The following is a 21,783-nucleotide window of genomic DNA, read 5'->3' as shown; positions in this document are numbered from 1 at the left end:
GGCCTGGGAACGCCTCGGGATCCCCCCCGCAGATTTGGCAAATGTGGCTGGGGAGAGGGAAGTCTGGGCTTCCCTGCTTAGGCTGCTGCCCCCGCGACCCGACCCCGGATAAGTGGCATGAAGATGAAGATGTAGATGAATTTAATATTTGAATGGATCAAGTGCGGAGTCTGCATGTTCTCCCCGTGTATGCGTGGGTTCTCTCCGGGTACTCCGGCTTCCTCCAACCATCCAAAGACATGCATGTTAGCTTAATTGGTTACTCTAAATTGCCTCTAGGAATGAGTGTGAGTGGTTGTTCGTCTCTGTGTGACTTTGCGATGGACTGGCGAGCTGTCCAGGGTGTACCCTGCCTGTCGCCCCAAAGCTGGCTGGGATAGGCTCCAGCTTCCCCGCGACCCTGAATTGGATTAAGCGGTTCAGAAAATGAATGAATGAATGGATCAAAGGCCAAAATGACAAAATAGAAGCACTAGGTTGACTTGATGTAACAAGGTTACGCCCACTTTTAAAAAGAAAAAAACATTGCAAAAACTCTGAGCCGAAACTATGCTAATTTATATAGTAACAAACAGACCCTGCTGGTTGAAGAACACAGATGGGAGCAATCACCTAACTTGACACATTGTGAATGAAAACAGGTTCAATAAAAGTAAAGGTCCCCCATGAATTTATGTAAAACTTGTTGGATTTTTAAGAAGCGCAAGCTAGATTTATATTGAGAAACCTCTCTATGTGTACAGGACTGTTGTAAAACTCTGCTTAACCAGAAACAAAATGGAAGTTGTCAGTATTTATATGCCTGCCATGTACCGGCCACTGGAAACTGGTGCAGAGCTCTGAACCCTGTTGAAGCAATTTCCAGCTCATTATGCAAAAACTGAGCAATAGCTGAGCTGCATTTTTTCAACGTCAAATCCACATTTAGTTTAAAGGGCTTTCAGCCAATCAATAGCCTGAATTCATTTTTACAAAATGCTAAATATCTCAAAATCTACAAAAGTTTGCTGTGACAAAAGTCATAGCGTCATTCTCATGAATGTACCGAAGAGTTTAATATTTGATGGACTGAAGTGGCACAAATGCAATGAATTGCATTCACACTGATTAAGTTGTTAATAAAATGCTTCAAATAAAACACTTATCTTTCCTGCAAAATGTTTGAAACACTACTCCTCCCACACCTTTTGCCTCACTTCAACCATTTAAATGTCAAACTCTTCAGCTCATTCAGGAGATATGTGCTATGACATTTGGTCTTTGAAACATGTAAAAATGTTCTGGTATTCAGGTTTTTGTCATATTTGCAAATCATTTCCTGTGATTGGACAAATCAGAAAATGCAGCTCAGCTCAGTGTACCCATTTTGAGCATGGGTACACAAGAACACATTGGTGTACAAGGGATGGGGATATGCCAGATGGTGCACATAGAGTACTGCATACTGTTCCATCAAAGTGCTTAGATTTCACTGCAAGCCTTGCAATTAAAATGTGGATTGTCTGCACATATAACATAACAATGTGCAATGCTTGTTTTGAAGAGTTGTACAACTAAAACAATGTGATGATTCAAGTTTAAAAAAAAAAAAAACAAAACAAAACAAAAACAACAAAAAAAAAAACCTCTGGGCAATTACAGTTACATATTAAATTTTTATTGTTAAAATGAAAAAGTTTGTTTTTCCTGCAAAATGTTTGAAATGCTACACCTTCAGTTTCACTTTAACCATTCAAGCATCAAACTCTTCAGCCAATTCAGGAGATTTGTGCTGTGACTTTTGGTCTTTGTAACAGTTGAACTTTTCCAAATTATTCAGGTTTTTGTCAATTTTTAAAATCCATTCCAGTGATTGGACAAAACAGAAAATGCAGCTCAACAATTGGTCCATTTTCTACACTGGTACACAGAGACACATTGGTATACATGGGATGGGTTCAAATCCAGTCTTGAACATTGTACACTGTAATAGTATGTCAGTTTTGCACAGAGAGTGCTGTGGACTGATCTGATCAAAGAGCTTTGACCTTGGCTTTGTTTTAGGCTGAAAACTGTTCAGTTACAGTGTGGGCTGTCTGGAAAAAAAAAAAAACATTCCCATTCCAATGATAAAAAATTTTGATGATTCTGCCAAGGCACAGTGGAGAGCTGTGCTGGTGCAGTGGTTAAAGAAATGGGCTCTTGTTCAGGTGTTTGTGGGTTCTGAATCCTGCTGCATTACTGTGGTAAATTAAGTTGCATAGTTGTGCTGCTTCTCCAAATGGTTATGCAATTGCATATCAATGATTCAGCATGGAAGGGCATTTACATTTGCTCTTCTTCAAGAATTATTATTATTATTATTATTATTATTATTATTGTTATTATTATTATTATTAATAATAATAATAATGAAATAACTTTTATTATATAGTATTATTTTCGTTTTTAGATCAATTAGTGCGGAAGACAGGGATATCATGCTGTTCACTTCCAAGTGAATTTTAAAAAGACACAGAGGAACATATTTAGTAAACCGAATGTCAAATATATACTATTTAATGTCTACAAATGTGCAATCATTCTCTAAAAGTCACCGTTTTCATATATGGCCACTGACAGGTTGATTGTTTTTGCAATACAGCGGCAATGAAACAAAGCTTAAGGGTTAAATACTTTTTGCAGATACTAAATCTAGATCTGTTGCATAGTGGCATGGTAGTTAGCCCTGTGGCCTCACAGTGAGAAGGTCGCTGGTTTGATCATGTGGCAGGGGCCTTTCAGTGTGGGGCTTTCAAGTTCTTCCTGTGTATGCATGGGTTCTTTCTGGGTAATCCAGCTTCCTCCCACCATCCAAAGACATGTATGTTACATTAATTGGCTAAATTGCCCCTAGGAGTGAGTGTGAGTGGTTGTTTGTCTCTGTGTTGCCCTGCCATGGACTGGTGACCTGTCCAGGGTACCAGGGTGTGCCCTGCCTTTCGCCCAAAAGGCTGCTGGGATAGGCTCAAGCTTCCCCCACGACCCTGAATTAGATGAAGCTATTAGGAAAATGAATGAATCAATGACTAATGGTGTGTTCACACCAAACACGTTTTGAGCGTCAAAAATGCGTTCAACGCTGGTCACTAAACTGTCGCTTTTGTGTCCAACGCCAAAGATGCTCCTGAGGGGGGGAGAGGAAAAAAGGGAGGGAAAGGTGTTTTTTCTGAACACACCATAAATCTAGATCGATGAAACCTTTCCTGTGCAGTTTCCTGTGTGTAAGTTATCCATAAATAATTTGACAATACTTACCTTCATTTTCAAATTCTTCTGGGAAATACTCCGGAGAGTCATCCCTGTCATTTGTGAATGATTCTATAAGGGGATGGGGATTGGGTGAAAGAGAAACACATTTAGTTAACTGAATGCAATATTGACATAACTTAATACTGCAAAAAGTTTGCATTCTCTGCAGTGGCTGACTGAACCCTTGTTTTTTTCACTTGACCCTTGTTTCTGCCTCAAATGCTCTATCATATTTTACTTGGCAATCGCACAAAGCTCCTCTAAAGAGAGAGACGTTTCTGTCCCGAAAAAGAGAAAGCTTACATGCATCAGACCTTGAATACATCTCAGTTAGAAATCTAGTATACAAATAAACAACACAGTCACCTGTTCAAAAATAATATATGAAAGTATAAAGTCTGTGATAACAGACATCGCAAATGATCCTTTCCAGACAACGTTACAGGAGGCTTACAACAGCAAAAACAAAAAAAAATTGTTTGCACAAAAGAAATATATTGATATCAAAAGAATGCTAACTGTTGGCCATCTAATCACGGTATAAACAAATGCTCTTCATCAGTCAGGCTCGAGTCATCAGGCTCGAGTTGTAAACAACAAAAATAAGTTCAACTCCTAGAGCTAATCCGTACAGTTAACAACCGAGAATGCCTATTAAATACTAAATACAATGGTCAAACATTGAGTTTATGGTCATACTTTACCTTGACATCAAATGTTACAGGTAAGTCGTGTTGTTTGTCATACAGTATTCCTAACAATGGAGGCGGATGAGTTGGCCGGACGCGGGAGATACGTGCTTCTTGATTCACAGCTCTTACAGCTGACATAGAAATCCAAAGTGTCAGTTGATAGGGAAGAATGTGAACATGCCGTATATTATAGAAAGTCAAAAACGTCAAAAGTGGACATGAATGGTTTTCATCGGACAGCAATGATATACATAATATTGAGTGCTGAGTGCTTAACATTATGTTGTCTATGTTGAAGAAGAAAGAACAGGAAGAGGATGACTCTTCAACCAGTGGCTTTGCAATATTGCTAAAAAGCAAGCTAGCAGAGCATAAAATGGCATTTTTTGGCATCATACACAAAACTTGAGGCAAAGCGACATAACTTTCAGAGTGTTCTTGCTGATCTCGACAAATTCATTACACAACTGGAGCACCTTGCAATCTAAACTGAAAATGACTGACCTGATGTGCAAGCTATCCTGACCGAAATGGCCACGGAGAACACTAAGATGAAGTTTAATGTAACCCATTGATCATGAAAGCTGCATCAACTTCAATATTTCACTTCCGGTGTCACACCGGTAATGAATCTCCTTTCCACTCACTGCTGTAGCTGTAGCATGATCAGGTGAGCATCTGAAGTAACATGCTGACTTTCTCGGTTAAGTTATGCATTGTCATAAGACAAAATGTTAGAGTTCAATGTGTGGTTGTTCCCTAATGCAGGGATCCCCAACCCTGGTCCTCCACGACCGGTCCTGTTCCTGCTGGGACACACCTGACTCAGACAAGCTCTGCACATGTCTGCAAAATACACATTATTTTGAATAAGTTGTGGTGCAGCAGGGCCAGTTGGAAAACCTGCAGGACACCGGTCCTCGAGGACCATGTTTGGGGATCCCTGCCCTAACGCTTAGTTTCAATAGAGCCAACACAAGGTAATGCTGCACGTGTTAAACGATGACTAACTTCACTGATCACCCATTGCCTGCTCCCCCTAGGCTTATCTTCAACGGTGAGATGTTGAAACCAACTCAGCTGATTAACTGGATACTGATTTAACCAGAAACCAATTGTACATCATTAACCTTTGTTTCTGGCATCTCCTCCATTTCCATTCACTGGCACAGTGCATCTTGTTAACTGTGCACACCCCTATACCTTTGCTTATCACAGTGAAAAACAGCATTAAGATTGATTTAAATTTTAAACAGTTTCATATAAAGTGTACACATTGGTTTTTGTTATTATTATTGCACAACTGTACAAAGCGTGTTTAATAGGAAATAAATTGGACTTGTGCTTCTATTTATTTGAATAAATGTATTCATGCAACTACATATTTCTTTTTGATTATTATGCAACTTTAAAGATCTGCTTGGGTGTTTTAATCTTGTCTGGAGTAATATGACTGAAGCCTAAGACTTGGAATTATGGTTATGAAACACATAAAAAGTGAACTTGAGATCTGTGTTTCCAAACTGATATGAATTAAATGAACTAACCAATGGTTAGCAACATCCTAGCTACCTATAAAATATTGACGATAATTGATATGAAGTATTTACTTTCATGCGCACATCTTGTACATCTGAGGATTTGAGTTTTGATATAAATATAATAATAAGTCATTTTTTCTTGTTAAAACTGTTAGAATTTTGTCTCCTGCAATACTATTACTTATTTTCCTATTTGCATTTGTATTCATCTTCCTCATCCGTAAATGTTACTCTAAGGTGATGGACCTTGATGGGAGAAACAGTCTTGACAACATATGCATAAAAAGTAAAAGTGTAAAAGGCCCTCAACCCACAGCATGTTTTTCATAACTGCTTGTTGCCTTGCTGGGTGAGGAAAAACTAACATCTTCTCCTGTACCAGATGGGGCCTATTGCTTGCTATCAGCTAACCAGGACCATCTGAGAGGCCTTGACTGGTGGTGATATGCTTCCATCATTTCAGACCCAGGAGGTGGTGGTACAGGGGCCTGCAGGGCACCATGAGGTATGAGGGGTCTTTTTGGCCTGGACTGGTGAATATATGTGCTCAGTATTGAAAAAAAAATGGACATGTTCTATTAAAGTCAAGAGAACAAGAAAAGAAAAGCAGGAAAGAGAGCTGAAGACAGAAAAAAAAACATGAATGAGACTGTCAGATGATGTAGTTGATTCATTCTACAGTCAAACACAAACTAGTAGAACCAAGATTAAATAATTAAGACTTCCTCATCTTTTAGTCCTGAAGTCAAACATTCCCTTTCACTTTTCCTTTCACCCATCAAAGCTTGTCTCATTCCTCCATGTCTCCCTCTTTCCAGTTACAACCACTGCTCCACTCCACTGCACACAGTCATCATTCACGAGAAGCTTCACCTGCGACGGGGTAGGGATCACTGCAAGCAGCGATGTCTGCTTTTATATGCAAGGAACCCAGTTATCTCATTATTTAACAAGAAACTTCGTCCACGGCAGGGAGGGTTTTGCATGCGGCTGCATCTGTGTTTAAAAGCTGCATGTTGTAAAAATTATTGATACTTTCTTCACACCTTGATCAGCTGTTTAATCAGCAATTATTTTTATCTGCATCAGCAAAAATGTTGAAGTGGCAACTGTCCATCTAATGTTTTCTGTGTTCACCTCAAATGTCTGACCAATCACATGGTACTTCTTGAAGCCCCACAAGAAAGACGTTCTGCAAGCCTGATGTGATGAGAACCGCCTTCAACCACATCCCCGGGAACAAAATGTCTTTTTTTTTTTTTTTATCAGGGCCTTGAGAACAAGAAAAACATTCTCCCCTCTCATGGAATATGTAACAAGCTTTTGTGTGATGGAACTTACGGACACAGATCAGCAGGAGAATTGCAAGTGGGATGAAAAGGCTGATCCAATTCAAAGGGGCTCTCGTCCAGGACTTCTCTTTATTCTTACAGGCAGACACCTCAACTTTGAGCTCTGTGCTTTTGGACAAAGGGGGGAACCCCGAGTCAGTGATGATCAGCGGCAGCCGGTAGTTGCCTTTCTTCAGACTGTGCAGAAGCATGATTCGGGAGTGTGTGTCTAAAAGGAAGAGAGAAAGAGAAAAGAGATTAACTGGTTGCATGGATAGTAATAACTGTAGGCTGACTTACTGCTTTCTGAAAACCCAGGACTGGAGAATAACGTGGAGACTTTTGTAAAGAAAGCTGCTGTTTAACCTGAACTATGTAGAACTAAAGGTGAGAAGAAGTGCTGTCACATCAGACTCCGTACAATCAGGCACCCTTCTAGAAAACAGTGTTTTCTTAGGAAAACTACTGTTGTGGTAGCCACAAGCAGCAGCTCTCTTGATGGACACAAAAGCACTGAAAGACACGCACACACAGCTGAGATGAGGGTAGGACCAGTCCATATCACTGGGAGGGGACTCTTTCTCTGCTGGTCAGATCCGTCTCATCCAGCAGAGGTGATTGAGGACCATCCATCCCGCCCTCTCTTGACGTGAAATAATGTGTTGCATGTGTAACTTGCAGTATTGACTAGAACGCACTCATGAAAACAAGAGCTTGAACACAAGATCAGAGGTTACACAATGGTGGGTAGTTTTGAAGAGCGCTGCTTGGATGTTGGATGCTGAGGGAGAGGAGCATCGCTTTCAGGTCAGGGGACAAAGAGCTCTACTGCAAAGCTAGAGCAGACCTGAGGAGAGGTATTAAGGAGGCAAAGGCTGCATATAGCAGGAGGACTGAAGACTTTAAGAACAACAACTCCAGGCAAGTGTGGTGGGGGATCCAGCACATAACCAAATACAGACCCAACAGCCTCTCAACTGAGGATGGTGGCTCCTCTTTAGTGGAGAAGCTAAACAGCTTTTTTACTCGTTTTGATGTGCCGTGTACCTTGACACACTTGCTTTGGTACACTGCAATTCCACCATAAAAAGTATCACTGGTGAGGAAATCAGCTGTTGTGGATTTAGGCCTGTTGAAGTGTTAAAAGATGTGTTCATACCAACAACTTTAGACTTCTTTCAATGCAAACAGCATGTGTTGTTCTAGAACTCCATCTTTATGCTAAACATTAGTAAGTTTCGATCAAATACTCACCATTAACTCTGGTAACTTTCCATGTTTCATCCAGGCCGGGCTGCTTTCCAAGTTCTATCTTAAATGGAGCAGTGTTGGGAGGGATGTCCTTGTCCCAACCACCAACTACAACTCCATTCACATCATCCTCACACACTCGTGCTACCGACGGCATCATGTAGGGGGCGTTGTCATTGTAGTCTTCCAGCTGAATGATCAGTGTACCGGTGCCTGTGGCTGGAGGGGTCCCTGCAAACACAACAAGCAAAGGAAACATGTTAGGTCAGGAGACAGACGCTTCTTAAAATGTGCTGCTCTGCTGTAGAACTGCTGATCATATGGACAGATGCCAGAACAGCAGTAATACAGAGTGGCTGCAGTAAAACATGGTGAGCTTTGCTTTAAGCTTAAAATGTGTTCATGTAGACAAGTTCAAATGCTTTCAGCTAAAATCAAGGATCCCAACTTAGTAAGAGCCCAACTACACAGCCAAACTTATTTAATCCAAATAATACCAAACCACTGCTGCACTGCAGGTGCATGAATCACAGGTATTCATGGTTCTAAAAAAAACTGACTTGGCAGTGTTTTAGAGTTTATTAAAAGACAAAAACACACACATGGCATCATATGATGTCTCAAGACGCAAAGACAAGATGTGTAAAGGGTGATCAGCCTCTTCCACCTTTACAATGTAAAACTAGAGTTTACAGGATGTAGCAAAGGTGTGGGTTCTCACCATTCATTTTTTCATAAATATTTTTGTTCATACTTTGGACATTAACTGTTTATATACAGACAAATAAAGGACCTATTATTCTAAAAGTGAATGTTTTAAAGCAGACATCCCTGGCCCCCCAAGTGGGGCCCCCAAGAACACAGGGGCCCTGCAAGGCTTTGACTTTACAAAGCCTCTGTGAGTGTTAAAATTGTGTCATACAGACACGGATTTCCACTCAAGGTTTTATCATTTAGTTTTGTTCATGTGGAAGCAGTGCTTTGGAGCCCAAACACACTAACTTTGTAGACCAGGTGCTAAAGAGCACAAAGGGACGTCATCAAATCCTGTCGTCCAATAAGATCTTAAAACGTAAACCCTTTGTTTAAAAAAAAAAAAAAAAAAAAAAAAAAAAAGCTACTCAGTCATGGAGCTACAGTACAGGAGTAGTTTTACTTATCCTGGTAACCTTGATGTTTCTGTATCATTTCATCAATTGAAAATGTCTGAGAAACACAACACCTCAGCTGATTCATCTCTACTAGGCAAGTAAACAGAAGAAGTAGAATATACGCAGTGATATTAATATGCATGCCTTAATGCCTACAGCATTGTCACCCATAATTAAAACAAGACAGAAATGAAAAAGACAGAAAATTAAAACTAAATCATCATGTGTACACATGATGTCCCCCTTCATGTTTCTGCCTGCCCCCTCATGTATAAATTCCTAGAGCCGGCCCTGTGATGACCCTGTAAAAAGTAAAGTAAGGCTAAACATTGAAATTGATCTTTACTTTGATTTTGTCAGGACAGGAAAAGATTCAGCCAGAATGCATCACTGGAGACAGGAAGCATAAAGCCAGTCATGGTTTCAGCACAGTGTGGGGTGGGGGTCCATGCCTATTTGGTTGCTGCGTGAATTAAAAAAAAATGACTTCATGGAAAAGCAGGGAATTGATATTCACTCATCAGCTTATTATGTAGTCATGGAAACTCACCGTTATCTTCAGCAATGATAACAGCTGTGTACTTGTTGTCATGGACAAAAGGAGACTCTCGGTCCAGTGGGGATGAGGTACTGACATGTCCACTGTTTGGGTCCACACTCAACCAGCCTGCTGGGTCTCGCAGAACAGAATATCTGCAAAAAGGGTTTTTAAAAAAGGACTTATCTTTAAAAAGGTGAAAATTAGCTCAAACCAACCAAACCCTCATCTTTCATGTTTTTACTTGCCTGTTTTAAGTGGTCGACTCAGACAGAAACAGGTCAAAGACGCACATGTCAACATATCTGAATGCTCTGTATTGTTTACATACAATACAGAACTTCAATAAATTCACAACAGCTTTTAGAAGTATTAAACCTGCTTTCAAAGCATTTAGATTAAAACTTTGTGGTAGTCTGAATGCATCACAGACAATACTTTCACTGAATTAGGTCTGAGAGAAAGAAAAATACAATTAGTTTAAAGACTGTGGTGGCTGAAGGTGGGAATCCTGTTGGTCCGATCCTCGGCTGCAGAAGCTTTCTGAAGTTGAAGTCCCCCAGCAGAACAAGATATTCCCCAGAGGAAGTGCTGTCCAACACTGTCCAAGGACCCCAAAGAAGGAGGGTACTCTGTACTGCTGTTTGTACTTAAGCACCAAACAGCAGTACAGAGTACCCTCCTTCTTTGGGTCCTTGGACAGTGTTGGACAGCACTTCCTCTGGTGAATATCTTGTTCTGCTGGGGGACTTCAACGCTCATGTCGGCAATGGTAGTGAGACCTGGTGTGATGGTTTGAATAACTTCCAGGATCACAGCGCGGACATGGATCAATGAGTGGATACAGATAAGGATTTATTGGGTATCTGGAGAAGAGTAGCAGGCTGGCAAGCAGGCAGGTTGGTGGGCTGGCAGGCAGACAGGCAAACAGACAAAGAATTTATTTATTTATTTGTTTATTTGGCAGGGACAGTACAAGAATACATTGCCATCTCGGTGGCTGATTTACGGACCCCATCCCTGGTCAGGCTTTTCAAGGTGTTAGTGCAGTAAAAAACAAAAAGTTCATTAAAAAATACATCATAAAATAGAATACATATAAGAAAAAAAAAAAGACAACATGACATATCTGTCAAAGTTCAGTGCTCACACTTTTGGCTGCTCTTTAAAGAGAGCTTCAGCTTTAATGTAAACAGTCTCAGGTCTGATTGAGACTTTAGCTCCAGAGGTAAATAGTTCCAGTGTTGTGTCCCTTTCACTGAAAATGCAGACTGATCCAGGACAGTCCTGCACCTCTTCACTCTGCAGTTACCACTGACTCCAGCTCTGGTTCTCACCCCTTCGTTGGTGTACTCCTGCGCTAACTGGCACATTACAGTGGGTGCAAGACCATAAACACACTTGAATATATTTTTCACAAAAGAAAAAGTAATAAAATTATCAAATGTCAACATGTTATATAATAATAGTGCAGTGATGCCACTTCATTGGAAGCGGGCAGACAGGCAGGAAGGATCCTCACAAGATGAATGACAATCTGGTGATGACTGGATGGCTGACCTGGTCTTTTATCCTGCTACAACTGATTACATGATGAGGAACCGGTGAGGATCTTGTTGCTGAGAGAAGAGGCACACCCACAGAGCAAGGCAAGCAAAACAACACCTGGAAGGGTGTGATTGGGAGGATTGGCCTCCTTAATATTAGTCTTAGTGGTGTTTTGTTACTGGGCTTCTGTGCTCATCATGGATTATCCATAATAAACACCGTGTGTGAGCATAAGAGTGTACACATGTGCACTTGGCACCAGGACACTTTACACCGCAGTTTGATGATTAACTTTGTAGTTGTGTCTGGACTTGTGGTTGTATGTCTTGGACACTGATGAACGGAGACGCAAAACTTCAAATGATCACCACATGGTGGTGAGATTGCTCAGATGGTGGGAAGGATTCTGGTTGGATTTGGCAGGTACAGACACGTTGTCAGGGTCTGCTGGGAACATCTGCTGGAGCTTCAACTCCCACTTCCAGTACAGCTTCAACCATGTTCCAAGTGAGGCGGGGGATATTGAGTCTGAGTGGACTATATTCCACGCCACTATTGTTGAGGCGGCCAGCTTGAACTATGGCTGTCAGGTCGTCGGTGCCTGTTGTGGTGGTAATCCCCGAAGTCATTAGTGGACACCAGTACTTTAAGATACCATAAAATTGAAGAAATGTTATTAGACCTTCTTTCTGAGTATTTCTCCAGGACTCAGAGGTGTATTAGAAGTCTGAGGTATACAGTGTTGAGAGAAGTGGTGAAAGTACAGTCTCTTGTGGTGCTCCAGTCCTGGAGACACACAACCTTTCAGTCTGTTTGTTGACTCATCATGAATCCAGATGGATGTGAAGGTTTTCACCTGGAATGTATGCAGTTTCATAAAACAGAGCGGATGATGATCATCTATTTTGTTATTTTATACTGATGGACATGTCAACAAAGAGCATTAACAAAAACAGTCATCATCAGACTGAAATATCTTCAAATGTCTGTATGCTGATCCCTTTTAAAGATCCTCTTGAGGTTGTAAAAATATAATGAAACTATGTGGAAGTAGCAGAGCTGCTCCTCTAAATACACATTCTGAACTGCATGTAGGGCAGAAAGAGCTGGTGGGCAGCAGAAATTTCAGAATAAGAGCGAATACAGTTAAAAATATTAAAGCATTCAAAACGGTTAAATATCATTCAGTGTTGCTGATGATTAATGAACAGGATGCCTCTTGAGAGCCATGACCACAGCAAACAGGTGCTGACAGCTGTAAGATACCACAGATAGCACACTTTTGGATTGGATCCAGACTACTTCAGGCTTTTATGGCTCAGTTACGGTGCTGGCAAGTATTGTGTGGGCCAAAGGTGGACCAGATGTTGGAGGCAGAATAAAAAAATAAAGATGCATAGCAAGAAGAGGATCAAACAGAATGTTACGTGATTCGTCATGTTTTTTCCAAGCTTTGAAATCAGAATCATCTTAACTACCAGAGGAGAGGGGAAATACTTCCAGTCTCAGAACTTGAAAAAGACTAAAAGGATGGGTAGTGTGACACCCAAGTGCAGGCTAACCAAGCAGGATGCAGACGGGATGTCCAAAAACATGTTAAATCCCAGCTTAAAATACAACAGGAAACATGACATGACATAAACAATACAAGGAATGCAAAAACAACAGGAATGACAACAAGTATTTGTCAAATAATACATTTATCCAAATTGTATACATACTTGGAGTGTTATGGATGGGACAACAAGACACAATTCCACACATTTTTACGACTAAGTGCTGCTTTTTGCTCTTTAACTTGTGGTTTTCTCATAGACTAAGCATGGTTTTATGGTTCATTTAAAACAACTCAGACATGGGCATTATTAGGCCTGTTTTAGAAGGGCTGGAGCAAGAAGCAACCTCTGGCAGTTAATAGAGAAGAAGTTTATGTGAAAGTGCCAAAAGTTGCAGTTTACATCCATCCACTAGGGGCTCTAAAACAGAGCAAATCCGCACAGACTCCTATGTTAAAAAAGACTTCACAGCAGAAATAAACATGTTTACAGCCTGGTACAAAAAAAAAACACGTCCAGGTGTCATCGGTCAGATTAACTGTGAGGGAAATTAATATTTTTATAACTCCTCCAGTTAGAAGTAATTTAACTCAAAATTCAGCATATTTAGGGGCGTGTCCTTTTGATTGACAGATACCTGATATCCTGGTGCAAAAAAGCAAAGTGTAGAAAAACCCTGGCTTTCAGTCGGTTAACAGTGTGACTTAGATTTAGCACACCCACCATTAGCTGGTTCGCTCCAGGTCAGCTCAGAAAGCTATTAACTACAAGCTGGTTTGAGTATAATAACTGTCAATCATCCACTCCCATGCCCACAGCCCCCCTCTCAGCACTAACTTTTTGCCCATTTTTGTATTTTCCGGAAGAGGAAATACAGCATGGTGCTGCCAAGATGGCGACTGCAAGAACAGCCAATTGAGCTTTAATTCAGCTCTTTTGAAACCCACGGGTGACATCACAGAGACTTTGTCCATTTTTAACATCACTGTTATGCTGATGACACTGAGCTTTTCCTCTCCTTTCCTCCAGATGACACAACCGTCTCAATGAGAATATCAGCTTGCCTTGCTGATATCTCGGCATGGATGAAGGCTCGCCACCTTCAGCTCAATCTGTCCAAGACAGAGCTCGTTGTCCGCCCAGACAATCCTTCCTTACATCCGCAATTAAGTGTGAAGCTTGACTCTGTCACAGTTGTTCCTACGCCTGCTGCCTGGAATCTTGGGGTCATGGTGGATGACCAGCTGACCTTTAAGGTCCATGTTGCCTCGGTTGCCCGTACCTGCCGATATGCTCTCTCCAACATCAAGAGAATCAGACCATACCTGACACAACACACGACTCAGCTGTTGGTTCAGGCTCTGGTCATCTCATGCATTGATTACTGCAATTCCCTACTGGCAGGTCTGACTGCGTGCTCTGTTAAACATCTGCAGATGATCCAGAACGCCGCAGCGCATCTGGTTTTCAACCAACCCAAATGAACTCATGTCACTCCCCTGGTAATCGCTCTTCACTGGCTTGCGGTTGCAGCATGCATCAAATTTAAAGCTTTGCTGCCAGCGTACAAAACAATAACTCAAACGGCTCCCGTCTACCTTCACTCCCTAATCCAGGCCTACACTCCCTCTCGACAGCTACATTCCACCAGTGAAAGACGCCTTGTGTTACCACCACTCCGTGGGACTAAATCACTAGCCAGACTCTTTTCCTCTGTTATGCCCCGATGGCGGAACGATCTCCCAAACTCTGTCCGCTCTGCAGAGTCCCTGTCTACTTTTAAGAGCAAGCTGAAAACTCAGCTCTTCAAGGAGCACTTCAACACTTAGTATAGCTGTATTTATTGGGAAGTTGGAAAGGTTAGCCCAGTTCTTTGCAACAAACTTTATGGTATTAAGTCTTCGTATTATAACATAGGTGATATTATGGGGTGGGAAGGGAGTAAACAAAAAAAAAAAAAAAAAAAAAAAAAAGCCTGTAGCACTTCATGGAAGGACCTGCGTCTAACTGGACAGTCCACTAGCACCTTCCTACGATGTCCTCTACTGTTTGATTTTGTGCTTGTGTTGTTCTCACTCATATGTAAGTCGCTTTGGATAAAAGCATCTGCTAAATGACTGTAGAATAGAATAGAATAATATACAGTCTATGGGTTGGAGCTTCCCTAAAATATCTTTAAGACCCCCTAAAACAATTTAGATACATTGATTTCATTATTGGCATTGAAAAGAGGCCACGTTGTCATTTCCAAGCTATCCTTGAATGTAGCACAGCTAGGACTGTCTAGTTGTCTGTCTTGTTTTCTGCCCTCAGTTGCGCACAACAAAGTTTATTATAGTGATATAACAGTGATTTAACTGAGCCAACTACATGTGCATATACAGAAAATAATGCATGCAAATCGGCATCAGCATTTACACTGACCATGGTATAATAGAATATAATATGTAGACTGATAGATCAAGAATAGAATTATCTAATGTTTAAGAGTAGCAGCTGATTCACAACAGTTATCGTTCGAGTGAAATACAGATATGGCCACTCTAACTGTATCCCCGTCTGACATATTACAGTATGGAGGTATTTTTTTTCAAAACTGTAAATGTGTGTAATTTATTTTCTGTTTAAATTCCAAAAAAATACACTGTACCGAGCAGTAAACATATGTCTTTCAAAGACTTTGGTACAGTGCTTGTAGTTTGTCTTTATTTTAAACATGTTTGATTTCCAGATTAGACTATACTGATAAAAAAGAAAACACAAACTTTTGTCATCTATTCCTTTGTCTTTTTTGTGAACAGTGTATCCTAATTTTGCTTTAATAAATCTGATATTTTATCAAAGTATCTTACAAATTTCAACACCATATTCTCTATAAATGAAAAGTTACAGTGAGAAAAAAAAAACATATTCTGATTGAAACAATCTAAAGTGCAGTGACTGGCTTGATTAATACTCTCAGGGGCTTCATTAGGTGGAGTGATGGTTCAGTAAGTCCTTGTAGAATCTTGGGAATGACCATTTTTAAATGGCGGGCCGTGCATCTGGTACCTGGGCTTTCAGTGGGGACTTACCCGACTTAATAAACTTCCTAATTCCACCAATTTCCCATCTCATAAACCATCAATACTAAAAACGCTACATAACCAAGCTGTTGCAATACAGAAAGAGGCTATTTGAAGAATGATGAGGTTAATACTGTTAGCAACACAGCAAGAAACCCAAACCTCTACACTACAACCACAATTGCGCATCATCTGCTGCAGTCCAGAATAAATTTTGATCTTATAGCATGTCAAAACATTTTTTCTTAATTAATCAAATATATCAAACTCACCAGAGATGACTTATTATAAACAAAATCCATCCTTCTTTCTTTGCGCAGGAAGACTTCAATGATTGTCATTTAGACGTGCACACAGTCATCATCTTATTCGTAGTGATGTTCCAGAATGTGGCTGAAAACTTCTTTGAAGGCTTCTCCCTTTTCAAAAACTGTACTAACCACTCTTGAGCTGTACTGCTACGAGTTTGTGTAACACTATTATATTATCCAGTAGCTGCGTGCGTTTAGGGGATCTGGAGAAAAATGCAGCTAGCCCATTGAGGTGGCCAAAAAAGATCGTGCATTCTTTGATCTTCGAGACCCCTTGAGTCAAAACTCAGTTTAGTCGATGTGCATAGCAATGAATGAATAAGGCCACAGGCACCCTCTCCTTAATTTTGGCCTTGACTCCATTTAGTCCTGATGACATCACTGCTGCACCAACAAAACACTGCGCCACAACTTTATCCAGACATTCATATTCCTCCATGAAACGGATGATAAGTGCTGCAATGTCATCAGCTCTTCTGCCACTTGTAACATCTTCATATGTAAAATAAAATGCTCCTTGACACCTGCCTTCTCCGTCACATAGCACAGGACCAGGGAGAGCTGTGACTCGCATCTATTGTCTCGTCCACCATAACAGCGACAAAGGGTGCCTTATGTACCTTATTTTTTATCTTCTCTGTCATCTAGTCACCAATATCATGGATCAGATCATTTTGTATTATCCCTGATGTCCCACAAAACACTGTTTGTGAATAAATTGAAATGCGAGAAAGAAGAAGCTCCAGTTTCCTTTATTTGTGGATCCAGCGCTTTCATCATGTCCCCTTAATGAAAGTTTTTGTTTACCCAGAAATATGACACAGTCTATCACTCTCAATATTTCCCTATTTTTCTTCAACTTTTCATTGTGGAGCTCTGTTTCTCTGCGCACTTGTTCATACAGTTGGAGATCAACTCTGGCCTCCCCAAATGTTCTCAAATGCACTGCAGCCTGCAAATGCCCCGCAGTGGCTTGGTGCCATCCTGCTGCCTCGTCTCGTCTCGTCTTCGTGCCGCTTATCCGGGGTCGGGTCGCAGTAGAAGCAGCCTAAGCAGGGAAGCCCAGACCTCCTTCTCCCCAGCCACATTTGCCAACTGTGTGGGGGGGATCCCGAGGCATTCCCAGGCCAGCCGAGAGATATAATCCCTCCAGTGTGTCCTGGGTCTTCCCCGGGGTCTCTTCCCAGAGGGACGTGCCTGGAACACCTCACCAGGGAGGCATCCTAACCAGATGGCTGAGCCACCTCAACTGGTTCCTCTCGAAGCGGAGAAGCAGCGGCTCTACTCTGAGCCGAGCTCCTCACCCTATCTCTAAGGGAGAGCACGGCCACCCTGCGCAGGAAACTCATTTCAGCCGCCTGTATACGAGATCTCGTTCTTTCGGTCACGACCCACAGCTCATGACCACAGGTGAGGGTAGGAACGTAGATCGACTGGTAAATCGAGAGCTTCGCCTTCTGGCTCAGCTCCTTCTTCACCACGACAGACCGGCGCAGAGTCCGCATTACTGCAGACGCCGCACCGATCCGTCTGTCGATCTCACGCTCCATCCTTCCCTCACTTGTGAACAAGACCCTGACATATTTAAACTTCTCCACAGGCAGGACCTGACTCCAGACCAGACCAGGGCAATCCACCCTATTCCGGCTGAAGACCATGGTCTCAGATTTGGAGGTGCTGATTCCCATCCCAGCAGCTTCACACTCAGCAGCAAATTGCTCAAGGGAGAGCTGGAGATCACGACCAGATGAAGCCAACAGGACCACGTCATCTGCAAAAAGCAGGGACCCAATCCTGAGGCCACCAAGCCGGATCCCCTCAACACCTCGGCTGCGCCTAGAAATTCTGTCCATATAAGTTATGAACAGTTATCGGTAGCTGCTGTCCTGCTGCCATGGTCAGAAAACTCAAGTTTGCAAACCCTCTGTGACGTCAAACAGCAAGTCGACCACTTGCAAATAACAAGCATTCCAGCAGTATAATTTGCAAAGCTCATCAGAAGCTGTGAGCCAGTGGTACCGATCGTAAGCACTGGTCTGAAAGTGGCAAACAAAGTACTGACGTTATTGTAGGCCCGCTAGCTGGCCCTGTGAGGCAAATTCTGAAATCTGACTGGTTAAATAGAAAGACCCATCGCTAATATAGTTCAAATTATATCAGCCAGCACTGCTAATTCTGAAGGCCTCGGCAGATTTTATTGGCATGGCAATGCAGACTCTGAAATCTGATTGGACAAAAAAATGCCAACATTCACATACAGGTAATGGAAGTAGTGCAGCCAAGAAAAAGGCTATGTTATTAAGAGAATAGTTGAGAATAAATTAAAACAATTTCATGGAATAAAATGAGAATATAAGTTTTAAGTATATATCAGTGCTTCTGATGGTATTTAGGCCAGCAGAGAAGGCCCTGGCCCTGACAGCCCACCACTATATATTTAAATATAATATTTAAATTATGCTTTTTTTTTTTTTTTCAATAAAAATTAAATTAAGGAGAAAAATCTGCTAATTTTAAATGGACACATATTTTCTCCAGTACCTGAAGAGCTATAGATTTTCTGGCGTTTTCTGGGGGCTAAGGTCCCCCCACCCCGTGTCCCCCAAACTTTTAGTCCTAGATGTCCCATCTAACTGAACCTATTGGTATATTTTTTCAACCAGTTTGATCCAAGGTTCCAAAGATCCTTACCTTATGCTCTGATTGTCCAGTATGTCTGGATCTGTGGTGTTGAGAGAAGCCACGAAGCTTCCCAAAGGTACGTTTTCCATCCTGTTGACTATCATAGGGTCTGGGAAAAACACGGGACTTTCGTTGATGTCCTCAACTGTGACATTGACAGTGGCGGTGGAATTGGTGCCATCGCCAACCTCGGGGAGCAGAGGTTCTTCATTCTCAACTTTGATGATGAGCGTGTGGAAAGTAGCGGTCTCATAGTCTAACGGCTGATTTGGGAAGAGGATTGGAAATGTTAGGTCTCATAAGTTCGTTCACTTTACTTGAGTTCAGAAACCTAAAGAAAAGTTTATGTTACAATACTTTACCTTGGTAACTGACAACACTCCCTCGTTGTCTTGGTTAGTTTGGATCTGAAAGCTATGAGTAGGATCTCCGCTCACTATAGAGTAAACAGCTCTCCAAGCGCCTGTGCCTGGGTCGTCTCGGTCCCCAACTGTCAGGTAAGCTATGACACATGTCATGCCCTCATGCACACGAGCCTCAAACTGTTAAAAAAAAACAGGCAGAGAGAGGAAGAAAGACAGAAAGTGGGTAACTGAAGATGCTGCTTCTAGAAATTTAAGAACAAATCAGACTTAAACAAAGAGGACAACATCAACAAAAATCTTACACTTGAAGCTTCATGTAACTTGAAAATAATTCAACAGGTGATTGTCTGGTGAGTTTTAGAGGAGCATATGAAGGCAAACTGAAAGATGTAAGAAAACATGCACCATATAAATGTGCTTTGAATATGTAAATGAAAGGAAATGAGTCTGAACTGATGAGTGAAAATGTGGACTTGGTACCTATCAGCATGGATTGGTGCTTCTCCAAGATAACCTGCTGTGTATAATTTAAAAGGAAATTGGAAGAGGCCTTGGCTTCCTGCTGAGTGTCTTCATAGCTCTGCACTTAACTGCACTGTGTACAAAAACTTCCGATGAATACCATAATGCCAGAGGAAGTTCAATAGTAGCTGGTTAATGATGTACACATCTTTTCTTACCTTCGTGCACACACCATCCTCCATTTCTTCTTCAAACTGAGTATAACAAAGCCATGTTTTGAGACTGTAGTACTGAGGAATGAATGCTGATATAAAATTTTTAGGATTGATGAGGCTTCTTTTAGTACTCGGTCAGGCTTAGGAACCTTTCTGGTTTGGGACAAATGAAATATCACAACAACCTCTGTGTTGCTGTGATGGCAGAGATACCTGGTCCCCCAGAAAATGTATCCATCTTTGGACCTGGTACAGCCCAGATGGCAAAACAAGAAAAGCGCTGGACCACATCCTCATCTCCAGACGCTGGAGGTCATCTGCCACCAACTGCCATGTATACAGAGGAGCAGAGCTTGGCAACACAGATCACCGTCTGCTGATGGACCAGCTTCAGCTAATGCTACAATCCAACCAGCATCCCAAAACCCAGCCTTGCCTGGACTCCTCCCTACTCAATGATCCAAACACTGCCACAGACTTCTGCCCCTCTATCCGCCACACCTTCAATGCCCTGGCTAGTGACAAAGTGGCCGACTTGATGACCTTTAAGCAGAGCATGTTATTCACAATGTTACCCAAGAAAGCCTTGGATATCGGTAAGGACACTTGACATAATTAATCAGTGGCGTGAGGCACGGCTACGGGGCAACCTGACAGAGTATCGTCTGATTGAACAGACTGTGCAATGTGGCCATATCTGAGGACAAAGAGAAGTTCTGGGAAGCAGAAGCTGAACACTGAATGTAACAACAACATGAGCAATGTTTATGACTGATAAACTACATGATTCCAAAATGGCCACCATGGCAGAACGCCAAAAGCAAGAGTCTCCGGTTATGAGAAATATTTCTTCCACAAATGTGGAATTTCTAAAAACGGTCCCTCCCTTACCTGTGGAGATGGAGAAGCAGCTCATAAAAGCTCAGGAGACCGCACAGACCGGTGAGCAACCGCAAAATACCACCAACACACTGAGGGACTCTGTGATTTGGGACCCTTCTTCCTCCATCTGTCACCGGCCCTCCTGCTCTACTCCGGGCAAGGCGACCCCCTGGTCTGAGGTTGTGGTCTGCAACCACAGCAGGAATCCCGGTGGGGCTCCATGCCCGGTGTCGTCATCCTCCGCCATTGTTCTGAACAACAAATTCTCGGTTCTTGCAGGGAATGTGGAGACGCAGGTCCACCCATCGGATCAAGGGATTTCCCCAACTTTTACCCCGACAGACGTTGCGTCGGTCACTGTCGCCTTCCCCCCACTTGCCGCTGCCACCACAGACGAGGGTCCAGTGCCGGTTCGCCCTCCGCCGTCCTCCTGCCCCTCAACCGACCAAAGGCGGCTCCTGAGAGACGCAGTAAGATGGCACTCCGGGCGTCCTCAGCCACGGGAGCATGACGGGGAGGACGGGGGGACTGAACCTGCAGCAACAACCATCCGACAACATGCCACCACGCTCGTCATCAGAGATTCCATCGTCCGGAACGTCCGTCTGAGGGGAGCTCTTACCCTGGCGTTTCCCGGAGCCACCGTGTCAGACGTGGTGGAGAAACTCCCAGACGTGTTGGATTCCAACTGTTCTGTCCTTATTTTGCGTCCTTTTGCTCAACTTGAAAGACAGCTAACAGCTTCAATGATCATCAGACGTAGAGAGGCTTCAAGGCTTTACTCTGTCTTCTGTCCAATGAACATTTAGTTGTAAAAAAGAATGTTTTTTCGGGACAAAAACATTCTGCAAAGCATCAACACGACTGAACAGCATGCTTCCTGAATTAACATGAGTTACTTAAAGTTTGAAAACTCTTAAACT

At 42.2% G+C, this 21,783-nt stretch overlaps 1 protein-coding gene across 1 annotated transcript in view; it reads right to left on the bottom strand.

The window, feature by feature from the left end:
• Window positions 1-20,005, bottom strand: part of LOC306774114 (cadherin-13-like) — a gene marked incomplete at both ends in the record, with an annotated part of 211,585 nt that extends 191,580 nt beyond the window's left edge. The window contains 5 exons of the mRNA XM_079264097.1: window positions 8,089-8,316; window positions 9,787-9,929; window positions 18,946-19,199; window positions 19,299-19,478; window positions 19,982-20,005. Coding sequence (XP_079120223.1) covers window positions 8,089-8,316; window positions 9,787-9,929; window positions 18,946-19,199; window positions 19,299-19,478; window positions 19,982-20,005 — 829 coding nt within the window. The remainder of the gene's footprint in view (window positions 1-8,088; window positions 8,317-9,786; window positions 9,930-18,945; window positions 19,200-19,298; window positions 19,479-19,981) is intronic.
• Window positions 20,006-21,783: the final 1,778 nt, after the last annotated feature.

This window comes from Telmatherina bonti, assembly GCF_933228915.1.
Source record: "Telmatherina bonti genome assembly, chromosome: 24".
Taxonomy (NCBI): domain Eukaryota; kingdom Metazoa; phylum Chordata; class Actinopteri; order Atheriniformes; family Telmatherinidae; genus Telmatherina; species Telmatherina bonti.
This window is presented reverse-complemented; position numbering and strand designations above follow the sequence as displayed.